Below are 25823 nucleotides of genomic sequence, written 5' to 3' on the forward strand. Positions count from 1 at the left end.
GGGTGATCAGATTGGTCGAATGTGATGGGTGTTTGAGACCACTTCAGATAATTTGCCTTTGCTGGGGCAACCATGTTCACCTCTCGGTTAATCACTTTCAGTCGACTTCTGCTTTCCACATCTGCAAAGATCATCAGAGTGGAGTTGATATGCGGATATCCTCCCTCACTGTCCTCTTTGTCTTCGGCCTTGTCCGACTCCTTCTCCTTGTCCTTAGACTGTTTTCCCTGAAACTGCTGGATCAGGAGTCGACATTGGCGAGTGGTGTGCTTTGGGTAAATGATATTCCCCTCTTCGTCTTTCTTCGTGTGAATGTGACATGGCATATCCAACACGTCGTTCCCTTCTTTATCCTTTACCTTCTTGGGGTTCCAGGATCCTTTTGGTTTCCCCTTAAACTTTCCTTGAGTCACGGCCAGAGCCTCTCCAGGAGCTGCCGGTTCAGCTTTCCGCTTCTGTTTCCGACTGGTGTTTCCCTTTTCCGACTGACTCGGCTTGTGCTTGCCGCTTTGGAGTCGGTCTTCTTCTTCGCCATTGGCGTACTTGGTAGCAATCTCCATCATCCGACTCAAGGTCATGTCACCGGTTCGACCAAATTTCAAACTCAGTTCTCTGTTCTTGACGCCGTCTTTGAAGGCGCATACTGCCTGATGATCAGAGACATTTTCCACAGTGTGGTGCAAAGTGATCCACCTCTGAATATACTCTCTGAGAGTCTCATTAGCTTTCTGCACGCAGACTTGCAACTCTATCAATCCAGCTGGTCGCTTGCAAGTCCCTTCAAACGTTCTGACGAACACTCGGGACAGATCTTCCCAAGTGTAAATGCTGCTAGGAGGTAATTGAGTCAACCATGCCCTGGCAGAACCTTCCAACATGAGGGGTAAATGCTTCATGGCCACCTCGTCGTTCCCACCACCAATCTGAACTGCCACTCGGTAGTCTTCAAGCCAAGTTTCAGGCTTAGACTCACCAGTGAACTTGCTGACTCCTGTTGCCAACCTGAAATTGGGGGGAATAACTGCGGCTCTGATAGCTCTGCTGAAACATTCAGGACCAGAAACATGCACTCGACTGCTTGTGGGTACATCTCTGTCGAGTGCGCCTCGATGGGCTCTGTTCCGGTCGACCAACCCTTGCACGATAATGGATCGCGCGTCGAAGCCTGGCTCTCTGGGGTCAACTGGAACCCTACGCCATGTACTGTACTGACGCCTATCATCTGACTGCCGAGGAGCGTAAGACCCACCCCTCGGAGGGGAATAGGGCACTCGACGCCTATCATCTCGGTCGAGTCTGTCGCCATATTGACCTCGCCGATTCTCACGCCCTTCGCGCCGCGGAGGCGATCTGGGGCTGTGAGCCGACTGAACCGTATTCACAGTGACGGATCGACTGTGAATTCTGTTGCGCGACTGAGACACGGCTGAATTCTGATCTCCTGCTGCCCGGAGCAGATCCCTGATCTGCAGCAAACCTCTGCCAGCTTCCGACTGCGAAGGCTGGATGGACTCTGCTATACGGGTCGCAACTGCTAAATTCTGAATTGGGGTTCGATATACCTGAGTCGGCGGGAAGAGTTGACGTCGACTGGTGTCGGGAACTCGTTGCCCCGCGCGCTCGTCGAGTGCTCGCTGAAGGTTTTCCAGTCGAGTGCGCTCGGCCAAATTGGCCAGACGCGCCTCCTCCAAGGCACGAGCCTCGGGGGTTTCTCCTGCGATGGGAATACGCAGGGGATCCTCGTTCCTGCGGCGAAGTTCCTCCCTTTGCAGAGAGTCGAGTGGCTCGGGCTGGTATTCTTCGTAGCCTCGTGCAGGGTCGCCGCCGTCACCTGCTCCACCACCACGGGCGAAGCCAGGAGGGCTGTGGGGCCCGTCGACCATCAAGATTTCCGCCGCTGGATCACTGCTTCCGCACTCGGATGTAGTCTCTACGGAGCCAGTCGACTGATCGAACAAGCCGTAGAGAGATTCGTTGGGCTCGATTGCCGCAACTTGGGTAGTGGCCGATTGGCGAGCCACTGCGTGACTCACCCATCGCTGAAGCCTCGACCGGCCTGAGCGCTTGCACTGGCGGGAGACCGGGAGGGTGGACGATGGAGGAGCCGACCGATACTGGGTCGACGGTTGCCGCAGCAGAACGCCGCGGACACATGCGTGAAAATGCGTCGCACCGCGGACGGGGAGCGCATCTACGTCGAGTGGAGCCTCCTGGAGCCATGCGGAGTCGTCGGCGATGAAGGTGAGAGTGCCGAGACGGATCTCTTGACCCTCGACCAAAACTCCAGCAGACACCATGATGAAAGTACTCGGAAGAATCGCAACTTCTCCACAAAATCGCTAAAACACCTGCCCCAAGGTGGGCGCCAACTGTCGTGGTTCTAAGCCTGACAGTAGAGTGGGGGGTAGGTAAGGAGAGGCAAGGTCCTAGCTATGGAGAGGTTGTAAGCACAAAGGATGTACGAGTTCAGGCCCTTCTCGGAAGAAGTAACAGCCCTACATCTCGGAGCCCGGAGGCGGTCGAGTGGATTATGAGTGTATGAACTACAAGGTGCCGAACCCTTCTGCCTGTGGAGGGGGCTGGCTTATATAGAGTGCGTCAGGACCCCAGCCAGCCCACGTAGGAGAGGGTTTAAGGTGAGTTAAGTCTGGGGCGTTACTGGTAACGCCCCACATAAAGGCCTTTACTATCATAAAGTCTACTTGATTACAGGCCGTTGCAGTGCAGAGTGCCTCTTGACCTCCTGGTGGTCGAGTGAGTCTTCGTGGTCGAGTCCTTCAGGCCAGTCGAGTGAATCCTCGTTGGTCGACTGGAAGGCGACCTCTTCTCAGGATGTCCTAGGGTAAGTTACTTGGATCAGGTCCATGACCCTACCCTAGGTACATAACCCCATCACCGGTCCCGGGAGCTTCCGCCCGGTTTCCCTCCAGCGGATTGCCGGTTCCTACTCCTGGAGTGTTGAAAAGGTCTCTGGCCTCAAAAACCGGAGGCAAACGGGATCGGTACTTCCTCCTCATGACTTCCTGCGACGCACTCTGGTCCAACATGAGCCTGTAGGCTTGTGCGTCTAAAGCGGCCCGCTCCGTGGCCATCCTGGTGTCCTCAGCTGCCAGATCTGCCTTGGCCTGGGTGATCTGTTCCTTCACTTTTGCAATCTCGGCGTTGTGAACGCCCTGATCCGCCGGATTAGCCTCCGCCATAAGCACAACCAATGCATCAAATAGCTCTGATAGAACTTGAGCCGGCGGGCGCACAGGGCCTCCTGCCCCGGCAGCCATCGTCGCTGCTGAACCGGAGGTTGTTGCCATAGCGGTCGAAGAATGAAGCGCTGCTTGTGTGCCAGTCATGAATATTCCAACCCGGTTGGGCAGATCAGAGGGGTCCGGAATACTGTCGCCATCGGAACAGCCCCCAATCCGGCCGTCTTGTAGCTGATAAAGAGATTCGGTTTCTCCGGTCGATGACTCGTCATCGGAACAAACGACGGTATCGCCGCGAGATTCCGATCCATCCTCATAACTTCCTCCATGGATGACTCCCACGAAGGCACGCTTCATGGCCGGTTTAACCCGGGCGGATCGCGCACGCTGAGCCGTCTCGACGAGGTCGGTGCAGATGTCCGGCTCAGGGTCCGGTTCACCGATCTTGCCAATAAAAACGTGAATTCCACCAAAGGGAACCCGGTACCCGTACTCAATTGAGCCGGCCTCGGGGCCCCAGCCTGCGTCATCGATGTAGAACTTGCCGCGACGACTCTTAGTCATCCGGCCTACAACGTAGCCCTCGAGTCCTTCAAAGCGGCCCTCCAAGAACCGGAAACCATCGTGCGATAGCCCCACGGTGGGCGCCAACTGTCGTGGCTTTGTCACGGCAGATGTCCTAGAGAAAGGACTTAGTCGTGGAGCCATCGCGACGGGTTAGCTTGAAGGGGTTAAAGCGGACACAGGGACGCAAGAGAGTTTATACTAGTTCGGCCCCTTCGATGAAGGTAAAGCCTACGTCTAGTTGTGATGGAATTGATGGGGTTTCGATGACTAGGGAGCCAACAAGCTTCGCCTATGTCTCAAGTTGTTGTCTCTCTCTGAACCGCCGCCGGGTCGTCCCCTTATATACACAGGTGACACCCGTCGGCTCACAGAGTCCTAACACCGGTCGATATTCGTATTCTGGGTTGGTCTCTCCTTATTTCTAACTTACAGTACAAGTTTATATACAAATCCCGGTTTATAGCTACAAGTCTTGAACAGGCTACGAGCCTTAGGCCCTCATCTGCCTTCTTGGACTTTATCACTCTGGAACTACTGATGAAGTTGACCCGGCCCAGATAGGCCGGTTTACGCCCAGCAGTAATATCCCCAACAGTATCTATCCTCAGTGGACCACTATTGTCAAGACAATACCCAACCCTATCGGAGAGAAAAGGAAAAGATTTGCCCAAGAGCAAGAGAGTGCTAGAAAGGATGTTGAGCGTGCCTTTGGTGTTTTGCAATCTCGCATCGTTCGGTATCCTGCTAATACTTGGAGCACGCAGAAACTATGGGAGGTGATGACTACTTGTGTGATCATGCACAACATGATCGTAGAAGACGAGCGCCCGGAACGTCTGTACGATCAAGGCTTTCAGTTTCAGGGTGAGAATGTTGTGCCTGAGCATGGAGTAGCAGCAACATTTGAGCAGTTCACTCAGTTTCATGAAGACATGCATGATTGGGAAACTCATGTGCAACTGCAAAATGATTTGGTTGAGCATAAGTGGACTCATGTTGGCAACCAATAGATGTATCTTTTTTATTCGTTTTGCAAAACTATGTGAAACATTTTTATTTTTATTTGGCCTGTAAACTATACTATTTATTTGGGCGGACTATTTTGTTTGTTAAATTTTCATTTCACCATATGTGAGAATGCAATGCAAAATTGGGCGGCCAGCCGACCACGCCCGCATATATGGGTCGGCGCGTTGGGCGCGCTGCCAACCCATATGAAAAACAGGGCGGACGCCGGGCGGGCGGCCGACCCAAACGGACAAAAAGCGGACGAAATCGCCGTCCGTTTGGGTCGGCCCGTTGGAGTTGCTCTTATATTAGGTAGGATATTAGTTGCACGTTATATTAGGTAAGATATATCTGTTGCACGTTGGTATTTCGTAATATATCAATTACTTTTTCGCAGAATGGTAGGATATTAATTACATGGCAGATTTCAAGGGATAGCGTTGAGTCAAAACATGTTTATAATCAACGGCAGTGATGGGTAATTAGAGCGTTAAATGTGTTTGGTGCTCAATATTGGAACGATTTGAACCGCTAGAAAACAAGATTTGACGGTCGAGATGGTTTGAATCTGCCCATTTGGGTCTTTTTATATTGGTATAGATAGATAGATTATATTGAGATTGGATGTTTACATGGGACGTGTTTGGTTACTTGCATCGTTTCTAGGCACTTTGCATAGTTGTCTCAGTTGAGTCTGATTAAGCTAATGCAGGCAAACCAACGTCTGTATGTAGTTTGGTTGTCTACATGTAGACTGTCTGTGTTTAGTTGTGTGCATTGGCTGGGCTGATGTAAGCGCCTAGTGCTTGATTGCATACGAGCAAAGTGATTAAGGCGGCGTGAGTGTAGGCCACGGACAAGGAGGCCGACTGGGCGATGCCGACTACAGTGTCGGGCACAGCATGGCGTTCATTTGGCATGGTTGACGATGATTAGTGAGAACAGAGTGCCTCGGTAAATGTGGTGGACTATTGTGCGGTGCCTTTGTTTCCGATTTCGTCAAGACCGTCGTGCTCAATGAATAAGGTGATGATCCAACAACACAAGAAGGGCTTGCTCTGCCTAATAAGGTGATTGGGAACGGGTAAGGAGAAGCGAGAAGGGGCGATAGACAAAATGACGGAGAAGTTTGAGGTCATCATAACGAAGGAGGAGACATGTGTAAAGCGCCATGAGGTGAAGGAGTCAAAGACGACGAAAGGGTTTAGCAAGTTCATGGAGATACAAGAGAAGAATCTTGAGATCAAGGTTGCTTCCAATGACTCCAAGATGTTGGATTATGATCCTGATGTGACGAAGATTGTCCTAGCCTAGGCTTGTTGAAGTGCTTCAGGCAATTTGAGGGTGTCGAAGGGTGAAGTCTTTGCCACGCGTAGCCGGATTGGAGCTGAAGAAGGGCGTCTTTGGCATGGACAATCAGACTTTTGGGATCAGTCGGATGTAAAAGCGTATTGAATATCAAATGATTTTTGTTTTGTGATCGCATATGTTTGCAACAATTAAACATATGCTTAAAGTGGTATTGATATATGCATGTCAAATGAAGGAGGACAGACCAAGGGCAGGCATTTGGTGACTCTGGTTGGATGGCCGTCTCCTCCATCCATATCCACTGACATGTCCGGATTTGTTTAGGGACATTTGATGTGTCCATCTTGGTGATCCGCGTTGGACTCGCCTTAAGGAAGTTGGTTTGCTGAAGACCACCTTTGGTTCAGCTTATAGCTTTTGGACCCAGAAGTTGGCAGCTCAAGCTGAACCAAACACAAGTCCAACATCTGTACTGTACGTGAAGCCCTGCTTATTTCATATACTCCAGCAAAATTGCAAGTACGTATGGAGTAGTAGTAATCATGCTATGTACATATGCCCATCAGAGGGGACAGAGCTGCAGTAGAACTCGGCCAAATATACACTGAATATCCATCAGGATCTTCTTCACATTCATTGACTTTAGAACCACTCGCACTCAAAAGCGCAGGAGGAAGTTGCACATTTTATCAGCGCAATTCTTCCCCAATCTGCAAGGTCGGACACTGCATGTAGCTCCTCTCATTGCAGGTTTTTGTGATTTCTTGCAATATCCGCGATGACTCGGTCTTCATTACACCTGCCCACTCAGTGCTACTGTAGCTATGCCAGATAGTACCTTGATCCTCTATCTTCTCTGATCCTCATTAGTGGTGGTGAATAAGGAATGTTCTTAGAAAAACTCCTGCTACCTGAATGAAAATCAGGTCAATTTGCTAGTCTATTTTCCTTGCAAAAAGAAGAGTTGATAGTCTATTCCAAATACACAAACTCCACATTCTCAGTGCAGCCTCACCGTTTAGCTATTTGTAGTGCCATCGTCGTCATTTTCATCTCCAGAAGCTTCATAGCGTGGCTGGTCATACTTCTCACGGAGTTGCTTCACAGGAATGAAGTCCCGAGTTGTGTCCTCGCCATAAAATAGGAATTCAGTGTAGGGGTGCTCAAACCTTCCCTATATATTAATAACGGAACAATCAACAATTCACTTTGGTAAAAAGAAAAGGGAAACAACCAAGCAAACGAGGAACTGGAACTCACTTTCTCTGATTCTTCAGCTTCTGAAAGATTTTCTTCTGCGACTGAAATTACAATGCGATAAATATATCTCAAAACGGCAATGATAGACAAAAATATAAGTATGAACGGATTTGATTATGAAATAGCCTGCTATATTGTTTTCTTGTACAGTATTTAAAACATAAAAAGGTATGCTTATTAAAGTTCCACATCTTAGACGTTGTTGATTTGGTTCCACCAGCTTTCTAGATATCATGACATTGTCTCCACAATGGTGTACCAGAACAGTCAACACACGGTCGATCCACCTTCGCCAAGCGAAGATTATTTATAGTAAACAGACTGGAGAAAATGCTGCATTCTACATTTTTTCAGGGTATGTACAAGGGAAAATACAGTTGCTGATTTCTTTTCATTTTCAGTTGTTTTAAACACTGTTGATGAACTGTAGGCTGGCTTCGGATATTAGAACTCAGAAGGTTTACCCCTTCATTCTTGACAAAAAGGGTGCAAGGAGTTGGGAGACATAGTGAAATACTGATCTATTTTGATGCATATTTTGGGAATTTTATGAATAATAGCATAGCAAAAACGAAATTTTGGAACAAAAATTATTCAGCACATGGTATCTGAATAACACAGAAAGGGCATGCATTGTTTTCACTGAAAAAAAGAACAATTTCAAAGCCCCACATATATATGGATTAGGAAAAGAAGAGAATAGTACCATATGCAACAAGAAGTTCTGGATCAGCATATACATCAACCAGCACCTGAAAAAATAGCAATACCACAGCATCATAATGTGTAAGATTTTTTTTGGAACCAGTTAAAACGAAGATTTGGAACCCTATAGATTAAATTGCACACATATGAGCATGCAAAACCATGCTGAAGTTAAAGCAGAGTCCAACGAAGATGCCAATCCAGATTCCAGAGAGAAACAGTGTTTTCACTAACAAATTTTCCTTATGAAGGGGATGGTTAACTAGTTCAGGGTTAAAAAAGGACAATTGTGAATATCACCACCTCAGGAAGTGAGCCTAGCTCACCTGGGTAGGGGAGGGTGTACAATCCCACCACCTGGTTTATGTCCTCGTGGACACGGATTTGGGTTCCTACTTATTATATTGTCAGGGGGCTCCCCTATTTTCCATCACCTCAAATCCATAATTCAAAGCCTTTATGTGCTATATTGCAAGGAGGAAAGTAAGAAGAAGGATAGATAGATATTGCTATGATGAGCTAGCTTAGATGGTAACTAAATTATAATAAATGAAAGTTCCCATCACAACCTTGCAAAAGATTCTCAGCAATTTCAGGACTTGTGTGCAAGGTGTACAATCGTGGATTTAAAATCAGGACTATGGGCCAACTGGCCACAGAAGGATAAGTCAAGTACAAGATGTACCATGTCACTAAGTTAACCGTTGCCAGAATCATGTATCAATGGTTGTCATTGCGCTAATATTACGTCCATGTAACACAATCTAAACTCTAAACTTAACAAAATTAGCACTAAAATATATCTTGCAGATGCTACAAGAAAAAAAAAACTGAGATTTGCTTGGAACTGTGGATACTGAGGAACAACTTAAACTGGAAGCATCATTTACTTGATAAAAAGGTTGATTTGGTCCTTTAGATAACTTCTCCACATTTGCCGTCTCCATCCATGACTTGGATTCACAGCACACAGGATCCATGCCACATATCACAGCTCTATATCCTTCAGCAGGAGAAATCAAAAGACAAAATAAACTAGTGTCTCACATGAATGAATCATGAGTGCTGAACTACAACAAATTAAGCCTAATGACAAACAAATGAATAAAGATAAAAAAATATATCTCAAATATTTCAAACCATATACTACTACAGTATAATTACCTAAATATAGGTCACACCTACATAGCAGCTAGAGATACATATGATTACTTTCAGTGGTTCAGTTCAGTCTTCGACTGTAGGAACGCAGACTTGAACTTAAACAATCGACAAACTATTGTTGACAAAAAAAGATAGTGACCAACACTGATATGTTTACTTTCTATATGTTATAATTTATAAATATCCCCTTCAAGTATACTGATAAAGTATTTGTATATCACATATATGTCCCTACCAGTTAGAATGCAGAACACATAAGAAATAACAATCAATGGAATTATTAGCAGTCCTTTAGCATGCCAGAGCTTTTAACAATAACAGATGGTGCAAAATTACTCACCATGTACTTTGTGGCGTACTTTCTGCCCTAGTCGAAACTCATATTTCACACTTTGGTAAGCCAGGGCTTTAGCAGAAAGTGCCAGAGAATCACCCTACATGACATTTGAAGTAAAGCTATTTAACATAATCATGACATGACTGGTGCACCTAAGTTTTGGCATACCTCAAGCTTAGAGATTGTGTCACGCAGCTCAGCTGCCAAAGCATAGTTCTCGCTCTCAATAGCATTCTGCAAATCTGCACTGCAACAAAAGGATAAAGGTGAGCTATCTGCCAAATGAACCAACTTTGGAGTGTTCCACAACAAATTTCCCCTTACGAGATTAGCCTATATGTTAATTAAGAAAATGGAGCACCAGAGCATGATCATCATATTGGGAAAATGTACATGTTAAAAGTATTTTAAATCTTCTCCTTATGGGTAACAAGGAAATATCAACATACCGCGCACGTAGTAGATTTAAAGATTTATCCTGAGCTTCATTCTTCGATGAACCTCTTTTAGCTTCACGCTGCCTAGTTACCTCTGTTTCGATCTACAAAATAAGAGATAAGACTTTCTTCACAAAGAAATCATCCTCAAAATTCACTTATCTTAGAAGTGAACATCATCAAGGTACCTCAGCGAGCTTTTCCCTCAATTGCTTTGCTGCATCAAATTGCTCTATATTCAATGCATACTGGCAAGAATCAAGCAGTTCAATCGTGAGGTTGGATTTACAAAAGGTAAACATCAAACATTTGGATGTATCAGTTGTCAGTGGAAACAGCAGTGAAACGATGTTAGATTCAACTAACTAGTAAACTGTAATCTAGACAACTGTCTGGTAAAAAATTACAGAAATATGACAGATATTAGTAGTTGCGGCGAGGTGGTGGCAAAGAAGCAAACACTCACTTGTATCCGAGTCTGTACATCCAGCTGAAAGTAGAAGATCAAGATGTCTTCGTTAGCAGACTCACTGCGCTCCAGCCTCGCGGCCGCATTATCGTTACTGTTACTGTTACGAGCATCTCCTCCAAAGAACCATCTGGCGTTAGTCCTTACTGTGGTGTTTATTTTTCCACGGTTGGTCCCCATGTGCAGCTTTTCTGCACACCAGCGCCACGCGTATGCCCCACGGCTTACTGGATTTATTTTGTAACAGAACCTCAGACCATTCCTAGCAACACAAGCTGATCTGCAGTTTGTTCCCTGGGGCGAGACGCCCGAGCCGCACACAGATATGCCTTGCATTGTATATGCAATGCAGTAGGTCCGAAACGTGCACGGGCCGTCGATCACCACCGATGGAGCGGTGCAATCACCACACCTACATACAGTGGTAAGCAGCTAGTCAATGGGGCATACAAGTGCACCAGAGCACACAAACGATGACACGCTCTGACATCAACTGAAGCAACTTTGCCTGAAACTCATTATACTTTTACCAAATCGCTTGAAATAATAAAAACACATCTGAAAATTAACAAATGCATGTTCCTATTTAAAAGCAGTGCTAGAGATCCCATATAAAAAAATTGCAAGGCAGATTCCTCTGATCCCTAAATGTTGGTCAATCTGTTTTGAGTTACAGAACAGGCGCTCAAGTATCAAGACGAGGACTGGTGCGGCGGGGCACGGAAAAAATCAAGGCGGGGCGGGGAGAGAGCAGAGCTCGGTTACCTGAGGCGGCGGCCTTGGGCTTGGGGGAGAGGAAGCACGGTGCGGCGCCGGTGAGCGGGCGAAGGGAACGCGTGGGCGCTCCGCAGCGCCAGGGTACGGAACGGGTTCGCGCTGGTGTTGCGCTCTGTCTCTGCTGCTGCTATGCTCTACGGTGGTGGTGGATGTGGGTGGATAGACGGCGCCCAGCCCCAGCCCCCAACTGGCCTCGCCCTGGACCAGTCGTTCCTTCTTTTCTTTGGCCCCAGCGTTTGCTGCGATTTTTTCGTGGAATTCGCGGTTAAATTTCTGCCGCGACCCTATAGTTACCTTGCCTTCAGTTCGTTTCCCATTATCAAACTATCAAAAATAGGTTACTCGATTTGCAAATGATTTTTCTCAACTCTTAACCACTATTTCAGCTCGGCAAATACTTATTTATAAACCTATATTGATTTATGGTACTAGTTACAGAAAATCCACCACACACTCCAGCTGACAAACAACTGCATTCTCATTAAAAAATGGTATCGTAAATCACAAAGGAAGGTTCTGTGTTCTCCGATAAATGGAGGTATTACCACTGGTCACAATACTAGCGTGACATTCGGCAAGAAAGTGATCGCAGTAGGAATAAACCTCTAATTTTTCATCTGGCGAACATCAATGCTCAACAGCGAACCCTACGCGACATAAAAATTGTGTTGCTTCTGTTCTGTAGCTAGAACCCTATTTGGCAGCGCGTATAACAGTTCCAAGCCAATCGTCCGAGCTTGTGTTCACATCCCCCTTCAAGGCTCTCAGGGAGTGCTCAGTATCAACCTGCATCACAAAACAACTTTTGAACAAAAACTGTACTGCCGCATCATGAATTTAGTTATCGTTTTAGTTATGGTTTACAGTATGAGCAGAGGAAATATTCACACCTTTGTAATGTACACATCAACTCCAAGCCTAGCTATCACGGCAGCTTCCAGTATTTTGGTCTCCATTCCTCCAGTAGTGTCGTGTGCGGCTACTGATATCTCCACTGCAGTGAATCGCTGGATATGTTAGGCTTATACAAGCGATACTAGTTTACAAGCAGTACATCTGGATCATGAAATTAGCCTGTTCTCAGTCCAATAAACCATAATTTTGATGACAGCGACTCATGTTACAGATAATTTCTCCCTCAGAGCATTTCCCCCCCTTCAAACGATACATAAGAACAAAGAATGCATTCGGTTATGATTAGGTTGTCACTTGGGAAATCATCACTGACTACCTGGATCAAGCATTTTTTGTCTTATTTGATACAATTATGAACTTGAAATTGCTATGTTCAACCTCTGCAGGCTGTAGCGGCATGCCTTCATCAGTATATACTACACAACTATGCAGACATCAATCACTCAACCATCATGGTACACATGGAAGGGAGACATGATTATACCTCCTTTTCTGTTGCCTTGTAATGCAGGTTTTACAATCGACCAGCCTCCGTTGTCATCTACCTCTGTTAAGCAGCACATGTCAGTAAACTGGAATTGCATGTTTTTTCCTGCATTTCCCTACAATAATTGATGTATATCGACCAAGAAGATTACACATGCAGACAAAGGTGATCTACAACAGGTGGATACTAACCTATCTCTTTGAGAAGTACTGCATTGGGGTCAGTTGGAGGACGGTCATATACTCCATGAACATCTGTCTAAATATAAATTTTCAGAGAGCTATGTAAAAGTCTAAGTAACGAAAAACTTGACAAAACAATGAAACATATGAAGCATGGTGCATACAAATGAAATAAGATGAAGCCCATCTTATAACAACAAAATTGAATTATAAGAAAGAAGTCAGCAAGTTGCCATACTGTTACAATAAATGATCAAGTCATGGTAAGGAGACAAGGTAACAGTACCAGAAACACGACATATTTTGGAGTCAAAAGCTGTGCAAGGTGGCGTATAATGACATCCCCACTCAATATGGTGCAGTCCTGGTCATTTAATCCTAACATCAGTCTCAGTACAAGTGAACAAATAGTGTGTATGCCAACCTGTATGTGAATCTAAACGAGAATGTGGGCATAATCCAATTTAAAACTCACCAGCGATTCATCAAGAACAGCATCTCCGTGCAAAACCTGCGAGGAAATGGACCATTATTCTACACAGAAAACCATAGCTGCAAGTTTGTATTCTTCTTCATATGTAGATGGAAAAAGAACAGGTGGAAGTTAGGCGATGCTTCCCTTAATACTCATAACGTTACTGAAAAACTGTCCGAGCTATTTCAAATGTCAGAACTGATCTATTACTTAACAATACACACAGAGCTATGTTGGGAACATATATGTATTGTGAATCATTGCAGCTTACCAAAAGCATCAGTGAAAGCTCCATGTAAACAATACTCATTAAACACAAGTCTAAAGAATATACTACTAATATCCAGAAACAACATTTTTGCCGCATATGATTCATATAATTATCGCACTTGAGCTGCAAACTTAGATCAAAGCAAATTTCTACAGAAATTATTACTCAAGAACCTAAGGTGCAGTAGCTTACAGGGACAAAGCCAGCATGGAGCGACTCAATGATTTGAGAAGCATTGGCTGATGCAAGCTGAAAATGCACATATGTCAACATCTTTGTTTACAGGATTAGACAAGAACTGTGTATTGTCAGGTGTCTATCCAAAGATGCAACAATCCTCTAGTTTGCTCACATTTCTTCGCTGAGTAGACCATCCACAAGCAAATGGTGACATCCCAACAGACGGTATTCCTTCTGCAGAAGCACTTCCACAAGTCATTTATTAACACTGATTCACACTTAACAAATTAATAGTTTTTGTAAAACATATATCACAAAATTGATACATAAGCTGGTCAGGTCATTGAAAATACATAGTAGATATATGAATTGTTATTATATGAACATGCATCCTTGCAATGTTAAGTAAAAACTTCAGATCACGACATAATTCATCCAGACAAAGGAACACACGCAGATCCCATGGAAAAATAATAATAAACATAATCATGAATTTTCAATACCTATTCAAGACGACACTAATGACAACACACTAGTTGATTACTTGACCATAATGACAGGTTACCATGATAAGCATGTAGCTGAATTATTAGCATAAAATGCACTAGTCTTCATTTCTATGTAGTGTACCTCTTGCCAAGGCTCTAACAATTTCCTGGTTGAGAGAAGTCACCTATGTTGCAACATATATATATTATTAGAACACTGTTTAAGCATTGCATCAAAGAAGCATGGCATACATCGACAAAATCCTGAAAAAAATTATGGAACTGGAAGTTACGATATCCACATGATAGTGAAATTTTAGAAGTACACCGTACTGAAATTCTTGTAGCCACAAAGCCAGCCTTCACCAGCGTTGAATGCAACCCTCCTTTATGTACTCCAGATCTACTTGCTTGGAAGTGGCCAAAAGAACCTGAAGTAGTAAATTCAGACAGAGGACTATTACGATCTTGATATCATGACACTAATTTTACAAACTCAAACTCTAGCAGCGCAATTATAGTTACAGGGATTACGGGTACCATATAACATTGGAATTGACCAACTTCCCTGGTTGTTCAGCACTGTCCTACAGGCAGACGCTAGAGACTATCAATCAGACCCATCGAATGCTAAATACTCCCTCCGTAAAGAAATATAAGAGCGTTTAGGTCACTAAAGTAGTGATCTAAACACTCTTATATTTCTTTACAGAGGGAGTATCTTCCAAGCAGGTTAGATGCACTAATAATCTAAGCATAGCTCGCTCACTAAGAGGCATGTCAAGGTCACTTGGTAGTTAGTGTCAATTCTGACAGCACATAGCATCCCAAATTATGTTCATCAGTTCATGTGGATTCTATACCCAAATCAGAAATCACCTAGTTCAGCTCATCAGCAAGCGTAAGACAGAGAGCCAGTGCCCAGAGGAGGCAACACAGATTCCGAGCTATATATACCTGCGCCGTGGACGACGACGAAGTTGCTGTCGAGACCCAGCCCCGCCATACCCGCGAACCCCTCCGCGTCCACGACCGGGTCGGCCGGATCGCCGGGCCTCCTGCTCCAGTCCATCCCCCTAGCCTTCTCCGGGGCGGCGCCGTCGGACATGGCCTGCCGCAGCTGCGCACACGCCGACCGCAGGCTCTCCTCGTCGATGCTCTCCAGCTCCCCCTTGTTCGTGATGGCCGCTCCGCCTGCGCCAGCACAGAGTTCGTCGAATCAGCGCCGGCTGGAGAGGCGCACGCCGGTACAGAGGCACACAAGGAAACACACGGCTGGAGAGAGCACCTAGCTTAACGATGCAGCGGACAGGGCGGGGCTTCCGTGCCGCCTCCGCCATGGGAGCTCCTCTCCTCGTCCTCGCGCAGTCTCCGTCTCTCCGATGACCGCTCGGGAATCTGAGCACCACTTGAGTTCAGTTCAGCGTGACCATGGTCGGATCTACAGTGTGGACGCTACAGATTTTAGACCGGCCAGGCCATAGGAAATTACAGATGGGCCTGAGAAAGAAAGGCCCAACAAACTCGTCACTCCCGGCCCGTCTCAGCCGGCTAGCCCAACAAACACTGGGACAGACAGACGCACCGAGCCCCTGCTCGTCCCCGACCTCGGCGGCTCGGCTCCCGATCTCGCTGGCTCGCTGCCTGCCTCGCCGGACGCCGTCAGCCGTCGCTGCCCAGCGCTCGGCGCCACTGCGCTTCCCTGGCGCCCCTGCAAGAAGACACCGGCCGCCGCCCAGTCCGCTCTCCGCCGGCTCCGGCAGCAAGCCTTGAGCCCGATTTGAGGACTTGAGGTAAGTTGTCAACTGTGGCACTGCCCCTTCCCAATTCCTGATTCAGGCTTTGCACTTTGCTGTCTATTGCATCAATCAGGTGGAAGAGTCAAGTCTATTGCGTTAGCTAAACAACCGGACTTGCTATCCCGTACATGAACACACAGTCCTGTGAATACATGCACATAATTTTGCTATCCAGTACTTGAACACCTGATCAGTGACAAAATAATGATTTGTCCGATTGTTTGGCACTCTTAACAAGTTACTCTAATGACGCCACTCTTAACAAATTAACAATGCCACACAGTCTTTTTTGAACTTCTCAAGATATGTATTATGTAGTAGGAGTATTCTCTTATGCAAAATTGAGAATTTTAATATGTCTGTAAGACCATATTGATCTATTTCTATGTGCTATTGGTAAACTAATTAGAACGTTGGCATGTCATATTTGTTGTCGAAAGAAAAAGATGGACCACCCTGTTTTAAAATCCTAGATCTCTCGCTCCAAGGTCTCTCCAATTAGACGCCGTTGACTGGCTCCTAGCCCTAGGTCGCCGGCTCTCCGACACCTCCTCTAAGGCCGCTGTCTGTTCGCCAAAGCCTCCTCTCAGGTCGCAGTCTGCTAGCCGCTCTCTCCGGCATCCCAGGGCGCCGCTCCCTCCCGGCTCGCCACGCACTCGCCTCGTCCCTTCAGTGTAGGCCAGTGATATTTAGCAAATGAACTACGTATTCAGATGTGTATGATTGAAGGTTTGTGTTACATGCTTACTTGCAATACCACATTTGTCTTACGTCTTCTGTGTTCGCACTTGAAAGAGCAGGAGGTGTACAATGAGGCTGTTGAAAGCGGAGGAGTTGTTCCGGAAATTGCTTGAGGGTGGGTCCAAGAAGCAGCCTCAGCTTCTCGGGCTCGATGTTGGTAGTAAGTACGTTGGGCTGGCAGTTTCTGATCAGAAAAACAGGATTGCCTTGCCTCTAAGGTATGGGCTTCTAGCAATTGGTGTTGAGGACGTGTTTCTTGATGCAAATGTAAGTGGTCATGTATGCTTGTAAGTAATGCACAAGAATGGTTATATTCCATTCCTCTTAATGGCTTAATGGAGCGGAGTATTTACAGTCTATTCACTGAATGTTTGAAATTTTTTCTGTAAGTAATAGTACAAACCATCACCCTGTTGGAATTGGACTGTCCAACCGCAAACAAAGCACTACTAGTAATTCATTGAATTTGTATGCGGGCTTACTCTATGCATGATTGTGTTAGGACTAGAGCGATGTCTGCATGTTAATGTTAGCATAACTTCATTTTATATGAAATGACTGTAGACCTTCAATTTTGTTAGGAAAAAACTAGTGTTGTGGTTTACAAAATCCTGTGACGCACATTTCTATTTTGGGGACCTGTTTCAATCACACAACTTCTTTGCTTTCATATTTATGTGCTCTGTAAGGCTTGTTTGGATAGTAATCATGACTTTCCTGTGTTTGATATGTTTCACCCAGACCAAGAGAGTGGCTTGACTCAGTATAGTCATGATTGTCATTGCCATTATTTTCCCAGTTTCTTGGACATGGGATGTCATCTTAATTCTGCAATGATGTGCTTGGTCTATTGTCGTGAGTACTTACATCTTGAGAGAAAAAATATATTATGATAGCCCAGTAGCTTCTCTTTTCTATAATTTGGTGATGAGATAGATGACACGCTTGCATTTCCTTAATAAGGTAAAATTACATATTGGGATTGACAAGTGCATTGATATTCTGCAGTGTCTTGGGTAGGACAAAGACAAACATTAATTTGATGGCAGATGATTTCAAAACACTGGTATGTTATACTTGTTCACGTTTAAAACTTACTGGTAAACACAAGATCAAGTACTCAATAAAAAAATATCATTTTGTTCTGTAATTAATGCTTGTCCACTCCCTCCACCATTTTTCAAAAATTATCTTTCATTGAAACTGATTTTGCATTCTGAAAATGCAAATTTTGCTTCAACTTAATGTGTAAAACCGAAAAAGGAAATGTGCTCTTATTGGCATTAAGTCAGGGTTTCAGGTCTATCTGTATTGGCTTCTTTACTCAAGTTACCCATTTCATTTACCTTTCTAAGATATTTAAGGGTGACATTGATAATTGACCACAAACAAATCAAAACAGCATCATATGTAGAAAGGGTATATTTTTTTGTGTATCTAGCTGTACAGAAAAGATTCTCACCTCTGATAGGCTTTTAATCTGTGGATGGGCAAAATAACTATTGGTCCCACTTTGCAAAATTCAACAAAAAAAATTCCAGGCTTGTTATATCGCAATGCTGGTGCTAACTTGGAGTGTCATGGCCTCGTGGATGGTTATCACAACTCTTAACTTAGATTTGTGCATGGAATGGAGCTGATGCAGGCTTGGTCGAAGCTAATTTACAGATGTGCGCTGGGAGCCAGCAAACACTAAAATCGGCTAGTATTGTCAATCTTATGGCGCATCCGGAATAAGAGGAGTATGTAGAATCTTCTAGCAGAAAGAGAAGATATATGCGACATATAGTCCAGAAGTTCAAGCGAAAGCCATCACCTGGCAAAGCATGCACAGATAGCATGAAGGAGATATTACCCAAATATGTTAGCCTTTTCAATACTGCACCAAATATTTTTGCCAATAATATGCAGGAGAACTGCATGTAATTTATTAAGAAGCAATACTGCACCATATTATGCATAGATAACTGTTATGGCCGGTTTAGCTAGGCCCACCGGGCAATCTTAGCCCACAAGTTATCTTAGGTTAATTCTTATGCAAGTTATCTAGGTTATAAATATAGACTGTAAGACTCCTTTTGGAATTAAGCAAGAAGCAATCAATATTTGCTTGGCTTCCCTTAAGGAGCCGGGAGACCTAAACCCTAGCCGCCTCTTGCGTCCGCCGCCGTCGCACCAGCCGCAAGGACGGCGCCCAGCCGCCGGCCGCCGGGCAATCTCCTCCGACCTCCTCCCTCCTTCCCTTACAGGCTACGCCCTAGATCGGGTAGAACCCTAGTTTCTACCAATAACTCATTTAGGCTCCGTTGGGCATCTAGTGGCCTTTCAAGTGTAGCTTTGCTATTATCCTTTTTTTAGAACCATAACAAAACTATCTTACTAGAGTTAGTAAGGATTCTTATAGATTTCAAATCACAGTGCGGCACAGCACATCAAACACTGGTAGTAGTGTTTGACAAGTTTACAAACTTAGTGATTTCTCATTCATTACTTTTTTCAGTTGTTCCATATGTTATATTCTTTTCTGGATTTCTGACCTCTCTTTAATTTTCAGTTATGCATATTGAAGATAAAGCCATTTTTTGTTTTGTGAATAGGTTAAAAACTATTCCCTTGCTGGGCTTGTTGTGGGTTATCCATTCAACCTACAGGGTCAATCTTCTCCAGATGTACGGTGCCCTTTTGGTAGTATAGTTCACCTCCTGTTTCACTTTATGTTTTCTAATGTTTCTTTTTCTGTAAAACAGGCATCACAAGTAAGCCTTCTTGTAGGAGAACTTTGTAAAACTGGGAAACTTGATGATTTGAGCTACACATATTGGGATGAAAATTTTACCTCAAAGGTGATAGCTCTTTTTCCTCTGTGTGCCTTCTTATTCAAATAGGATAAGGTGTGGACTGCAGTACTGTTTTGGCCATCGGATACATTTTAGTTTTTAAGACTGCTATTGGGCTGTTTTGTGGGGAAATGACTGTCATGTCTCTTTTACAAGTATTTGGTTGTGAAGTTTTCTGATCGACCTTGCTTTTTGGTTCAAATGATGCTGTTTCTCCAGTGCGTAGAAGCCCTTTTAAATCCTCTGAAACTAAATGATCCAGTTGAGACCAAAACAATGACAGATAAATTTGCTGCAGTTTGCATACTCCAGGTACGCCCACCAAATCAAGGATGGCATCATACTCCAATCACTCGGTTCATGTTTTCAGTTGACATAATCATTATAGTAGATCTTTGGGCCATTCGGTTGAGAACTGCTATTAGTCGCATTGAGAATTTTCCTTTGTGGGCAGGGTTATTTAGATAACATGAACAGGGCATTGAGATCTGCAGATAAGTGTGACTCAGCTTCTGGTAAGTGCTTCTTTGTATAGTGTGGCCTCTTTGTTTGTTTCTTTCTTGTGCGTGTGTGTGTGTGACAACTGACATCTTTGTTGTTTACAATTTGCATAGGTCAATGAACATTTGCCTCTTAAAGGTTCTTCAGCCTTGCAGTCTTTGGTCGAAGCATGGTTCTGAAAGCATTTCCGTTTCCTGTAACATTCAGTTGGTCGAGATGTAGGTGCATAGCTGACATATTCCGCTGACAGCACATCACCTGTGCAAATTAGTCGTAACTGATGCTAATCTATTTGGAAGATCCCTTCTCCCCTTTCCTTACAACCTCAGTCCGCTTATGAGATTCTCGGCATAAGCTGATGATGATGCCCCCCGTGGTCGTTATTCCTGGCAGGATCTAGACTGGCCCTACAGATCAATACTAGTCTTTTCTACGCACTTTGTCCTCACTCATGCGCACCTGGAAGGAACTTCCCGGTCGGTCACCCATCCTGACACTACTCCAAGCTGAACACGCTTAACTTTGGAGTTCTGTCCGAATGGGCTATCGAAAAAGAAGGAATTCCTTATTGATATGAGTAGTCTATCATCCCTAATAAGCCAAGTCATCACAACATGTCCAACTCCAATTCGTATCTCTCTTGTTGGATTGTCTGATCAAAAGATAGACAATGCAACATCGTAAAGAATTTCGTGATATAATCCCGTGGAGCTCTACCGGCTGACATGTTCGTTGCTTGCACACAAGAGATCGCAAGTGTGATCCTACCAGGAAAGTTAGGCTCATGAAGAATTTTGCGACGACAGGTAACTTCGTCCGTCCAAGTCACTGCTCCACATAGGGAAAAACAAAGGAGAAAAATGGGCCACCTGTCGAGCCACAGACTCTCCCGTGCGTGTGCTTCCGTAGAAATCTACACTACTGCTGCTGCCACGACAAGTTTATTTTTCCTTGCACTTCTGGAACGCCTTGCCTCGCCTCGGGCGCTCCTGCCAGCTGCTGCTCCATGCAATGTCAGCATCGTTGACGCTTTGCAGCTAGTGGTAGTGGCTTGGTGCAAACGAGATTTGTCGGGCAAGGAAAGACAGGCCAGGAACACATGAGGTCAGCCGTCGACCGTACTGTTATTTCGTTTCTCCGGCTTTTTTTTAAGTACGTCAACGGCGTATCATATTTTTATAAAAGAAGAAGATATGCTACAAGTTCTCCGACTCATTCTCGAGGAGTTGTACTGTCTAATCCGGGCACTGCCCAAGACATACCACCATGCACGTTGGAGTTGGAGGTGGCTTCAAGGTAAAGAAGACGGCCGGCCTACGACAGTTTGATTCCATCAGCCGGCGTGAGGTTTAGACGATCGAGCAGCCGCTGCCCGCTGCTTGCCGGCGGTTTCGGACCGAATGCACGAGTTTGATTCCATTTGTTTATTTCTTTCTGATCGATTGATTTGTATTTTGGCGATTTCTCGACCAGATAATTGATAATTCTCAGTCAACATTTCAGGATTCTCTCGTGTTGATTTTGCTCGTGTGATTGTTGACTTTGACCAGTCGACCAGCATGGCCAATCTGTTTAGAAAAGATATATTAATAGCTGCTGCTAGGAACCACAATATGATATCTAAACCATACGTACCAATCTTGTGCATACGTAGCACATGACCTCTTACGTACTGACTCTGCGGCTGTACACGTTCATACGTACAACATGACTCCTCATGGCCGGGCTCCACTATCACCAGATAACGGGAAACAACATAAAAAATGGACGCCGATAAGTGCCACACGTGTAAGTGTTAGGAAGTCCGTCCACACATTTTGTGTGGTATATAAGAAGAACAGGCCACACATCTACGTGTGGGCAAAACAATTAGCGCCCACACGTCTTTTTTTTCTCTCCCGATCCCTCTCATACGCGTGCGTGTGGGTGAAGTTGATAACGCCCACACGCCCGTATGTCAGGCCTCGTACCTCCTGGTCCCGCACGCCACGCGTGACGGTCACCGCGCGCCCGCAGTTGCCATGGTCCAGACCCTCGTCCATGTTCGTTTAATTGCAATTGCCATGTCGCTGAACTACGGTTGCCATGTCAGATAACTGCAGTTGTCATGGTTGCTCAACTGCAGCTGCCATGTATGGTCTGATCTAATGTAGTTGCCATGATTTCATAACTTTGGGAGTTGCCACATACTAACACTAGGCAGTTGAGAGAGTTGCCATGTGCTCACAAGCATGCTAGGGCAGTTGCCATGTAAAAAGGAAGAGTTGCCATCTGCTTACGTGCACGTTAGGGCAGTTGCCATGTACCATGCAAAAACATATGGCAACTCGGTAAAGGAGAGTTGCCATTTGCTTACGTGCACACTAGGCAGTTGTCGTGTACCCTGCAAAATACATGGCAAACTCGGGTAAAAAAAGAGAGTTGCCACCTGCTTATAAAAGCACACTAGGGGCAGTTGCCATGTGCAGTGCAAAAACACATGGCAACTAGCAGCTTGGGTGTGGAAGAGGAAAAGGACGTGTGGGCAAGATACCAAATGCCCACACACTAGCCCTTGTGTGTGCGTGCAAAGTGGCGTGTGGGCGAACTGCTGAACACCCACATACCAGCCCCTCCTGTGTGGTGAAACGGCCGTGTGGGCAACCGGCTGAACGCCCACACACCAGGCCAGTCGTACGTGGCACTAGAAACATGCCAAGATTCGTGCGCTCACGAACAGACGCAGATGCACGCGTGTGGGCGAGATGCAAACGCCCACACATGTGGGCGTTAACATTTCCGTAAAAAATAGCGTCTGGTGCAACCAAAATAAAGGATAGTCTTGAATCTGAAAACAAAGCTAGGTGCCGTATAATGCTTTTTCGCAAAAAAAGAAAAGGTATAATGCTAGTACAAGGTGACTTCTTAAGAAGCGAGTAATAAAAATCTCTAGAGTTCAAATAGAACTACCACAAGCCTAATTTTGATGAATAGATTGAAAGTTTTTTCGTAAAAGAAAAAAAAACAGCTTCTCCAAAGAGCATAAAGCACCTGCGGCAGCTTCGATTATGCCCTCACGAACATCAGTCGATCTTTGTCAAATCTCACAGTAATGATCGGTCGAGTTCGACGGACACTTGGCTAGCTATCACATGTCTCGATCCAACGTGCAAACTTCGGTTTCTCCACCGCAGCATGTCCCTGCCCTCGTGTAGTCGCGTGACAGCGAGATGGCAGGGTGCCATATCTTGTGTGAGCAGTAACATCACACGCTTGCGACATGTCGGATCAACACGTAGGACGGCTCGATCGGGCCGGGGACCCTACCGGCCACCATACGTTACGAGGACAGCAACGGGTCTTGCCCGGTGACTGGGTTAATCAAGCCACGTACGCGCCATGGCCATCGACCGGTCGATCGATCCCCGCTCTGCATGTTTGCTAGCTTGTGTCAACTAATTTGTCGTCCGGCCCCGTAGGCGTAGGCGTGTCCCTTGGTCGCACGGCTACGGAGCCGTGCTGTCCCCGCACACGTCCACCGGGTCGATCGTAGCTAGTCAGCTCTGGTGACCATGGTGCCCGCAGGTGTGTAGCGTGTAGGGTGTAGCTCGGCCTCAAAGTCAGAGCAGAGCGGCGCGCCGCGGTCAAGATCAGATCAGGATCCGCCGTGCACCGCCTAAAGTGTGACTTGTCAGGATCGGGGCACTGTATTCACGCCGATCAATGCAATGCGACGCAAGCAAAGGAAGAAAAAGGAGTTGTCCCGGCCACGCGCCGCCGCGTTCCAACAAGGCGCCGGCCAGACGACGGTCGACGGCGACCCACCCGCCCAGCTCGCATGCGGTCGTCGATAGATGGGATCGGTCGAGAGGGATTGCTCGTCAGCCGATCGATCGCCGGTCAGTGCGTGCCGTGTAGGACTAATGGTGGTAGGTAGGGACGAGTATACGTGAGGGTGGCGGGGATGGTAGCCTCGTGAAAGGACAGACGGCATTGGCCGTCGTAGCGGCGCGTCGGGGACTGGGCGCCGATGGAGTTGGACTCCATCCACGTTACGCCGGACAGCGGTGATTCATACGGTCGGCCTGTTCCCGTCGGCGTTTTGGACGCGGCCCCAACCTAAATTGCCTACGCAGTGTAGCTCTGGCAGTGGCACTAGGATCGGAGTAGCCACGACGTGCGGGACGACGACTATCTGGTCGAGGCTGTATATATGTGCGTGCGTTTAGGATGGATAGAGTGGCTAGGCTTGAGGATTGTGATCCGATGGGGAGGGATCGAGGGTGGATTTTCTTTGGGCGACAAGAATCATGTCGTGTGTGTCCCCGGGACAGACTTCCCGCCTCTCTCTTTGTTAGTAATAATGCGTACTCATATCATTGTTAGACTGTATTTACATGTGTATATTGTAACGTTGTATATCACCTCATTATATATATATGTAATAGGCCACCCCTAGAGGGTTGTGCCGGTTCCCCCAAAGCCTATTGTCTTACATGGTATCACGCTAGGTTACGTCCGCTTCCGCCTAAAAACCCTAAACCGCCGCCGCCGCCACCGCCGCCGCCCGACTGCCATGACGTCCGCCGCTGCGTCCGGCTCCACCGCCACCGGTTTTCTGCCGGCCTCCCTCGCGGCACTTCTCTCGAGGCCGCTGGATGCCGCCTCCCTTCAGGCGCCGATTGGGACACGGAGCGTCGGCTCCCTCTTCGCGCTCCCGCCGGCTGCTACTTCGCCCGGGCAGGCGCTTGTGGCCCACACCACCGCCGCCCCGTCAACCGCGGCTGTCGCGCCCTCGGCCACTGCGCCGCTGGTGGCGGAGGACGTCGCGCTGGCAGGCTTCGCGGCGTCAACCGCGGCTGTCGCGCCCTCGGCCACTGCGCCGCTGGTGGCGGAGGACGTCGCGCTGGCAGGCTTCGCGGCGTCAACCGCGGCCATCGCGCCCTCTGTCACCGCGCCGGCTGCCCCTCCTACTGTCTCCACGGTGTTCTCACCTCAGCCAGTCTCCTCGATGGGATCGCAGCCGCCGCCGCCGTTTCACTTCGGCCATCTCATCACCATCAAGTTGTCGTCGGACAATTACATCTTCTGGCGCGCGCAGGTTCTTCCGCTTCTTGGGAGTCACTACCTGCTTGGCTATGTCGACGGCTCTCTCCCTTGCCCTCCTGCGCTAGTTGACAGCGTGCATGGTCCGGTCTATAATCCGTCTCACCGTGTCTGGACAGGGCAGGATCAGGCGAACCTCTCCTCCATCCAGGGGTCGCTCTCTCCGGCCGTTGCTGGGCTTGTTGTCTTCGCCAAGACGTCCCACGAGGCATGGACTATTCTTGAGCGCTCGTTTGCGGCACAGTCGCAGGCTCGTGTATCTGGGCTCCGTCGCCAACTTGGGGAGTGTCAGAAGCTTGACTCCACCGCCACTGAGTTCTACAACAAAGTCAAGAGTCTCGCCGACACGCTGGCCTCCATTGGACAGCCCCTCACCGACTCCGAGTTCAACTCGTTTATTGTCAATGGTCTTGATGAGGAGTATGACGCCCTAGTCGAGATCATCAATGAGAGGGGCAACTCCACGCCCATGCCAGCACACGAGGTCTTTTCACGCCTCCTGCTTACTGAGCAACGAGTCGAGACGCGCCGATCCAGGGGCAACGGCGCCCTCTCGGCAAACGCCGCCACCAAGGGTGGTCGCTCCTCTGCTTCATCCAGGGCTCCTTCGGGGCAGTCACCACCACC

The 25823-nt window shown here is 46.8% G+C and overlaps 3 protein-coding genes across 5 annotated transcripts; 1 reads left to right on the forward strand and 2 right to left on the reverse strand.

The window, feature by feature from the left end:
• Positions 1 to 6554: 6554 nt before the first annotated feature.
• LOC119269100 (clp protease adapter protein ClpF, chloroplastic-like) lies at positions 6555 to 11408 on the reverse strand. Of its 2 annotated transcripts, XM_037550855.1 has the most exons (11): positions 11224 to 11408; positions 10456 to 10870; positions 10178 to 10237; positions 10002 to 10093; positions 9721 to 9799; positions 9556 to 9649; positions 8942 to 9054; positions 8053 to 8098; positions 7347 to 7387; positions 7102 to 7260; positions 6555 to 6997 (listed from the first exon to the last, which is right to left on the reverse strand). In XM_037550855.1, the coding sequence occupies exons 2-10, from the start codon at positions 10792 to 10794 to the stop codon at positions 7105 to 7107; spliced, it is 1020 nt and encodes a 339-aa protein (XP_037406752.1). In that variant the 5' UTR covers positions 10795 to 10870; positions 11224 to 11408; the 3' UTR covers positions 6555 to 6997; positions 7102 to 7104. The 2 variants fall into 2 exon arrangements, with proteins under 2 accessions (XP_037406752.1, XP_037406753.1); XM_037550856.1 differs by lacking the exon at positions 11224 to 11408 and having other exon boundaries at positions 6555 to 6990; positions 10456 to 10794.
• Positions 11409 to 11632: 224 nt separating this feature from the next.
• On the reverse strand, positions 11633 to 15676 carry LOC119269101 (isopentenyl phosphate kinase-like). The gene is made up of 12 exons (XM_037550857.1): positions 15522 to 15676; positions 15191 to 15427; positions 14567 to 14664; positions 14376 to 14418; positions 13918 to 13979; positions 13758 to 13814; positions 13295 to 13330; positions 13106 to 13183; positions 12829 to 12895; positions 12635 to 12697; positions 12126 to 12229; positions 11633 to 12021 (listed from the first exon to the last, which is right to left on the reverse strand). The coding sequence occupies exons 1-12, from the start codon at positions 15571 to 15573 to the stop codon at positions 11929 to 11931; spliced, it is 990 nt and encodes a 329-aa protein (XP_037406754.1). The 5' UTR covers positions 15574 to 15676; the 3' UTR covers positions 11633 to 11928.
• A 130-nt stretch (positions 15677 to 15806) lies between these two features.
• LOC119269102 (putative pre-16S rRNA nuclease) lies at positions 15807 to 20476 on the forward strand. Of its 2 annotated transcripts, none has more exons than XM_037550859.1 (8): positions 15807 to 16026; positions 16828 to 16991; positions 17782 to 17839; positions 19371 to 19442; positions 19521 to 19616; positions 19830 to 19922; positions 20065 to 20125; positions 20225 to 20476. In XM_037550859.1, exons 2-8 carry the CDS (start codon positions 16843 to 16845, stop codon positions 20230 to 20232), a joined length of 537 nt encoding a protein of 178 aa, XP_037406756.1. In that variant the 5' UTR covers positions 15807 to 16026; positions 16828 to 16842; the 3' UTR covers positions 20233 to 20476. The 2 variants fall into 2 exon arrangements, with proteins under 2 accessions (XP_037406756.1, XP_037406755.1); XM_037550858.1 differs by having other exon boundaries at positions 15808 to 16026; positions 16833 to 16991.
• The last annotated feature ends 5347 nt before the right edge of the window (positions 20477 to 25823 follow it).

This window comes from Triticum dicoccoides, chromosome 3A (genome assembly GCF_002162155.2).
Source record: "Triticum dicoccoides isolate Atlit2015 ecotype Zavitan chromosome 3A, WEW_v2.0, whole genome shotgun sequence".
Lineage (NCBI taxonomy): Eukaryota > Viridiplantae > Streptophyta > Magnoliopsida > Poales > Poaceae > Triticum > Triticum dicoccoides.

Coding starts and splice junctions, on each gene's coding strand:
- LOC119269101 (XM_037550857.1), bottom strand. CDS start 15,573: ATGGCGGAGGCGGCACGGAAGCCCCGCCCTGTCCGCTGCATCGTTAAG. Junction 14,419..14,566: donor TTGTGGCTACAAGAATTTCA/GTACGGTGTACT, acceptor GTTGCAACATAG/GTGACTTCTCTCAACCAGGA. Junction 12,896..13,105: donor CAAAATATGTCGTGTTTCTG/GTACTGTTACCT, acceptor ATTTATATTTAG/ACAGATGTTCATGGAGTATA.
- LOC119269100 (XM_037550855.1), bottom strand. CDS start 10,794: ATGCAAGGCATATCTGTGTGCGGCTCGGGCGTCTCGCCCCAGGGAACA. Junction 9,800..10,001: donor TTAAATCTACTACGTGCGCG/GTATGTTGATAT, acceptor CTTTTGTTGCAG/TGCAGATTTGCAGAATGCTA. Junction 9,650..9,720: donor ACACAATCTCTAAGCTTGAG/GTATGCCAAAAC, acceptor AATGTCATGTAG/GGTGATTCTCTGGCACTTTC.
- LOC119269102 (XM_037550859.1), top strand. CDS start 16,843: ATGAGGCTGTTGAAAGCGGAGGAGTTGTTCCGGAAATTGCTTGAGGGT. Junction 16,992..17,781: donor AGGATTGCCTTGCCTCTAAG/GTATGGGCTTCT, acceptor GATATTCTGCAG/TGTCTTGGGTAGGACAAAGA. Junction 19,617..19,829: donor ATGAAAATTTTACCTCAAAG/GTGATAGCTCTT, acceptor CTGTTTCTCCAG/TGCGTAGAAGCCCTTTTAAA.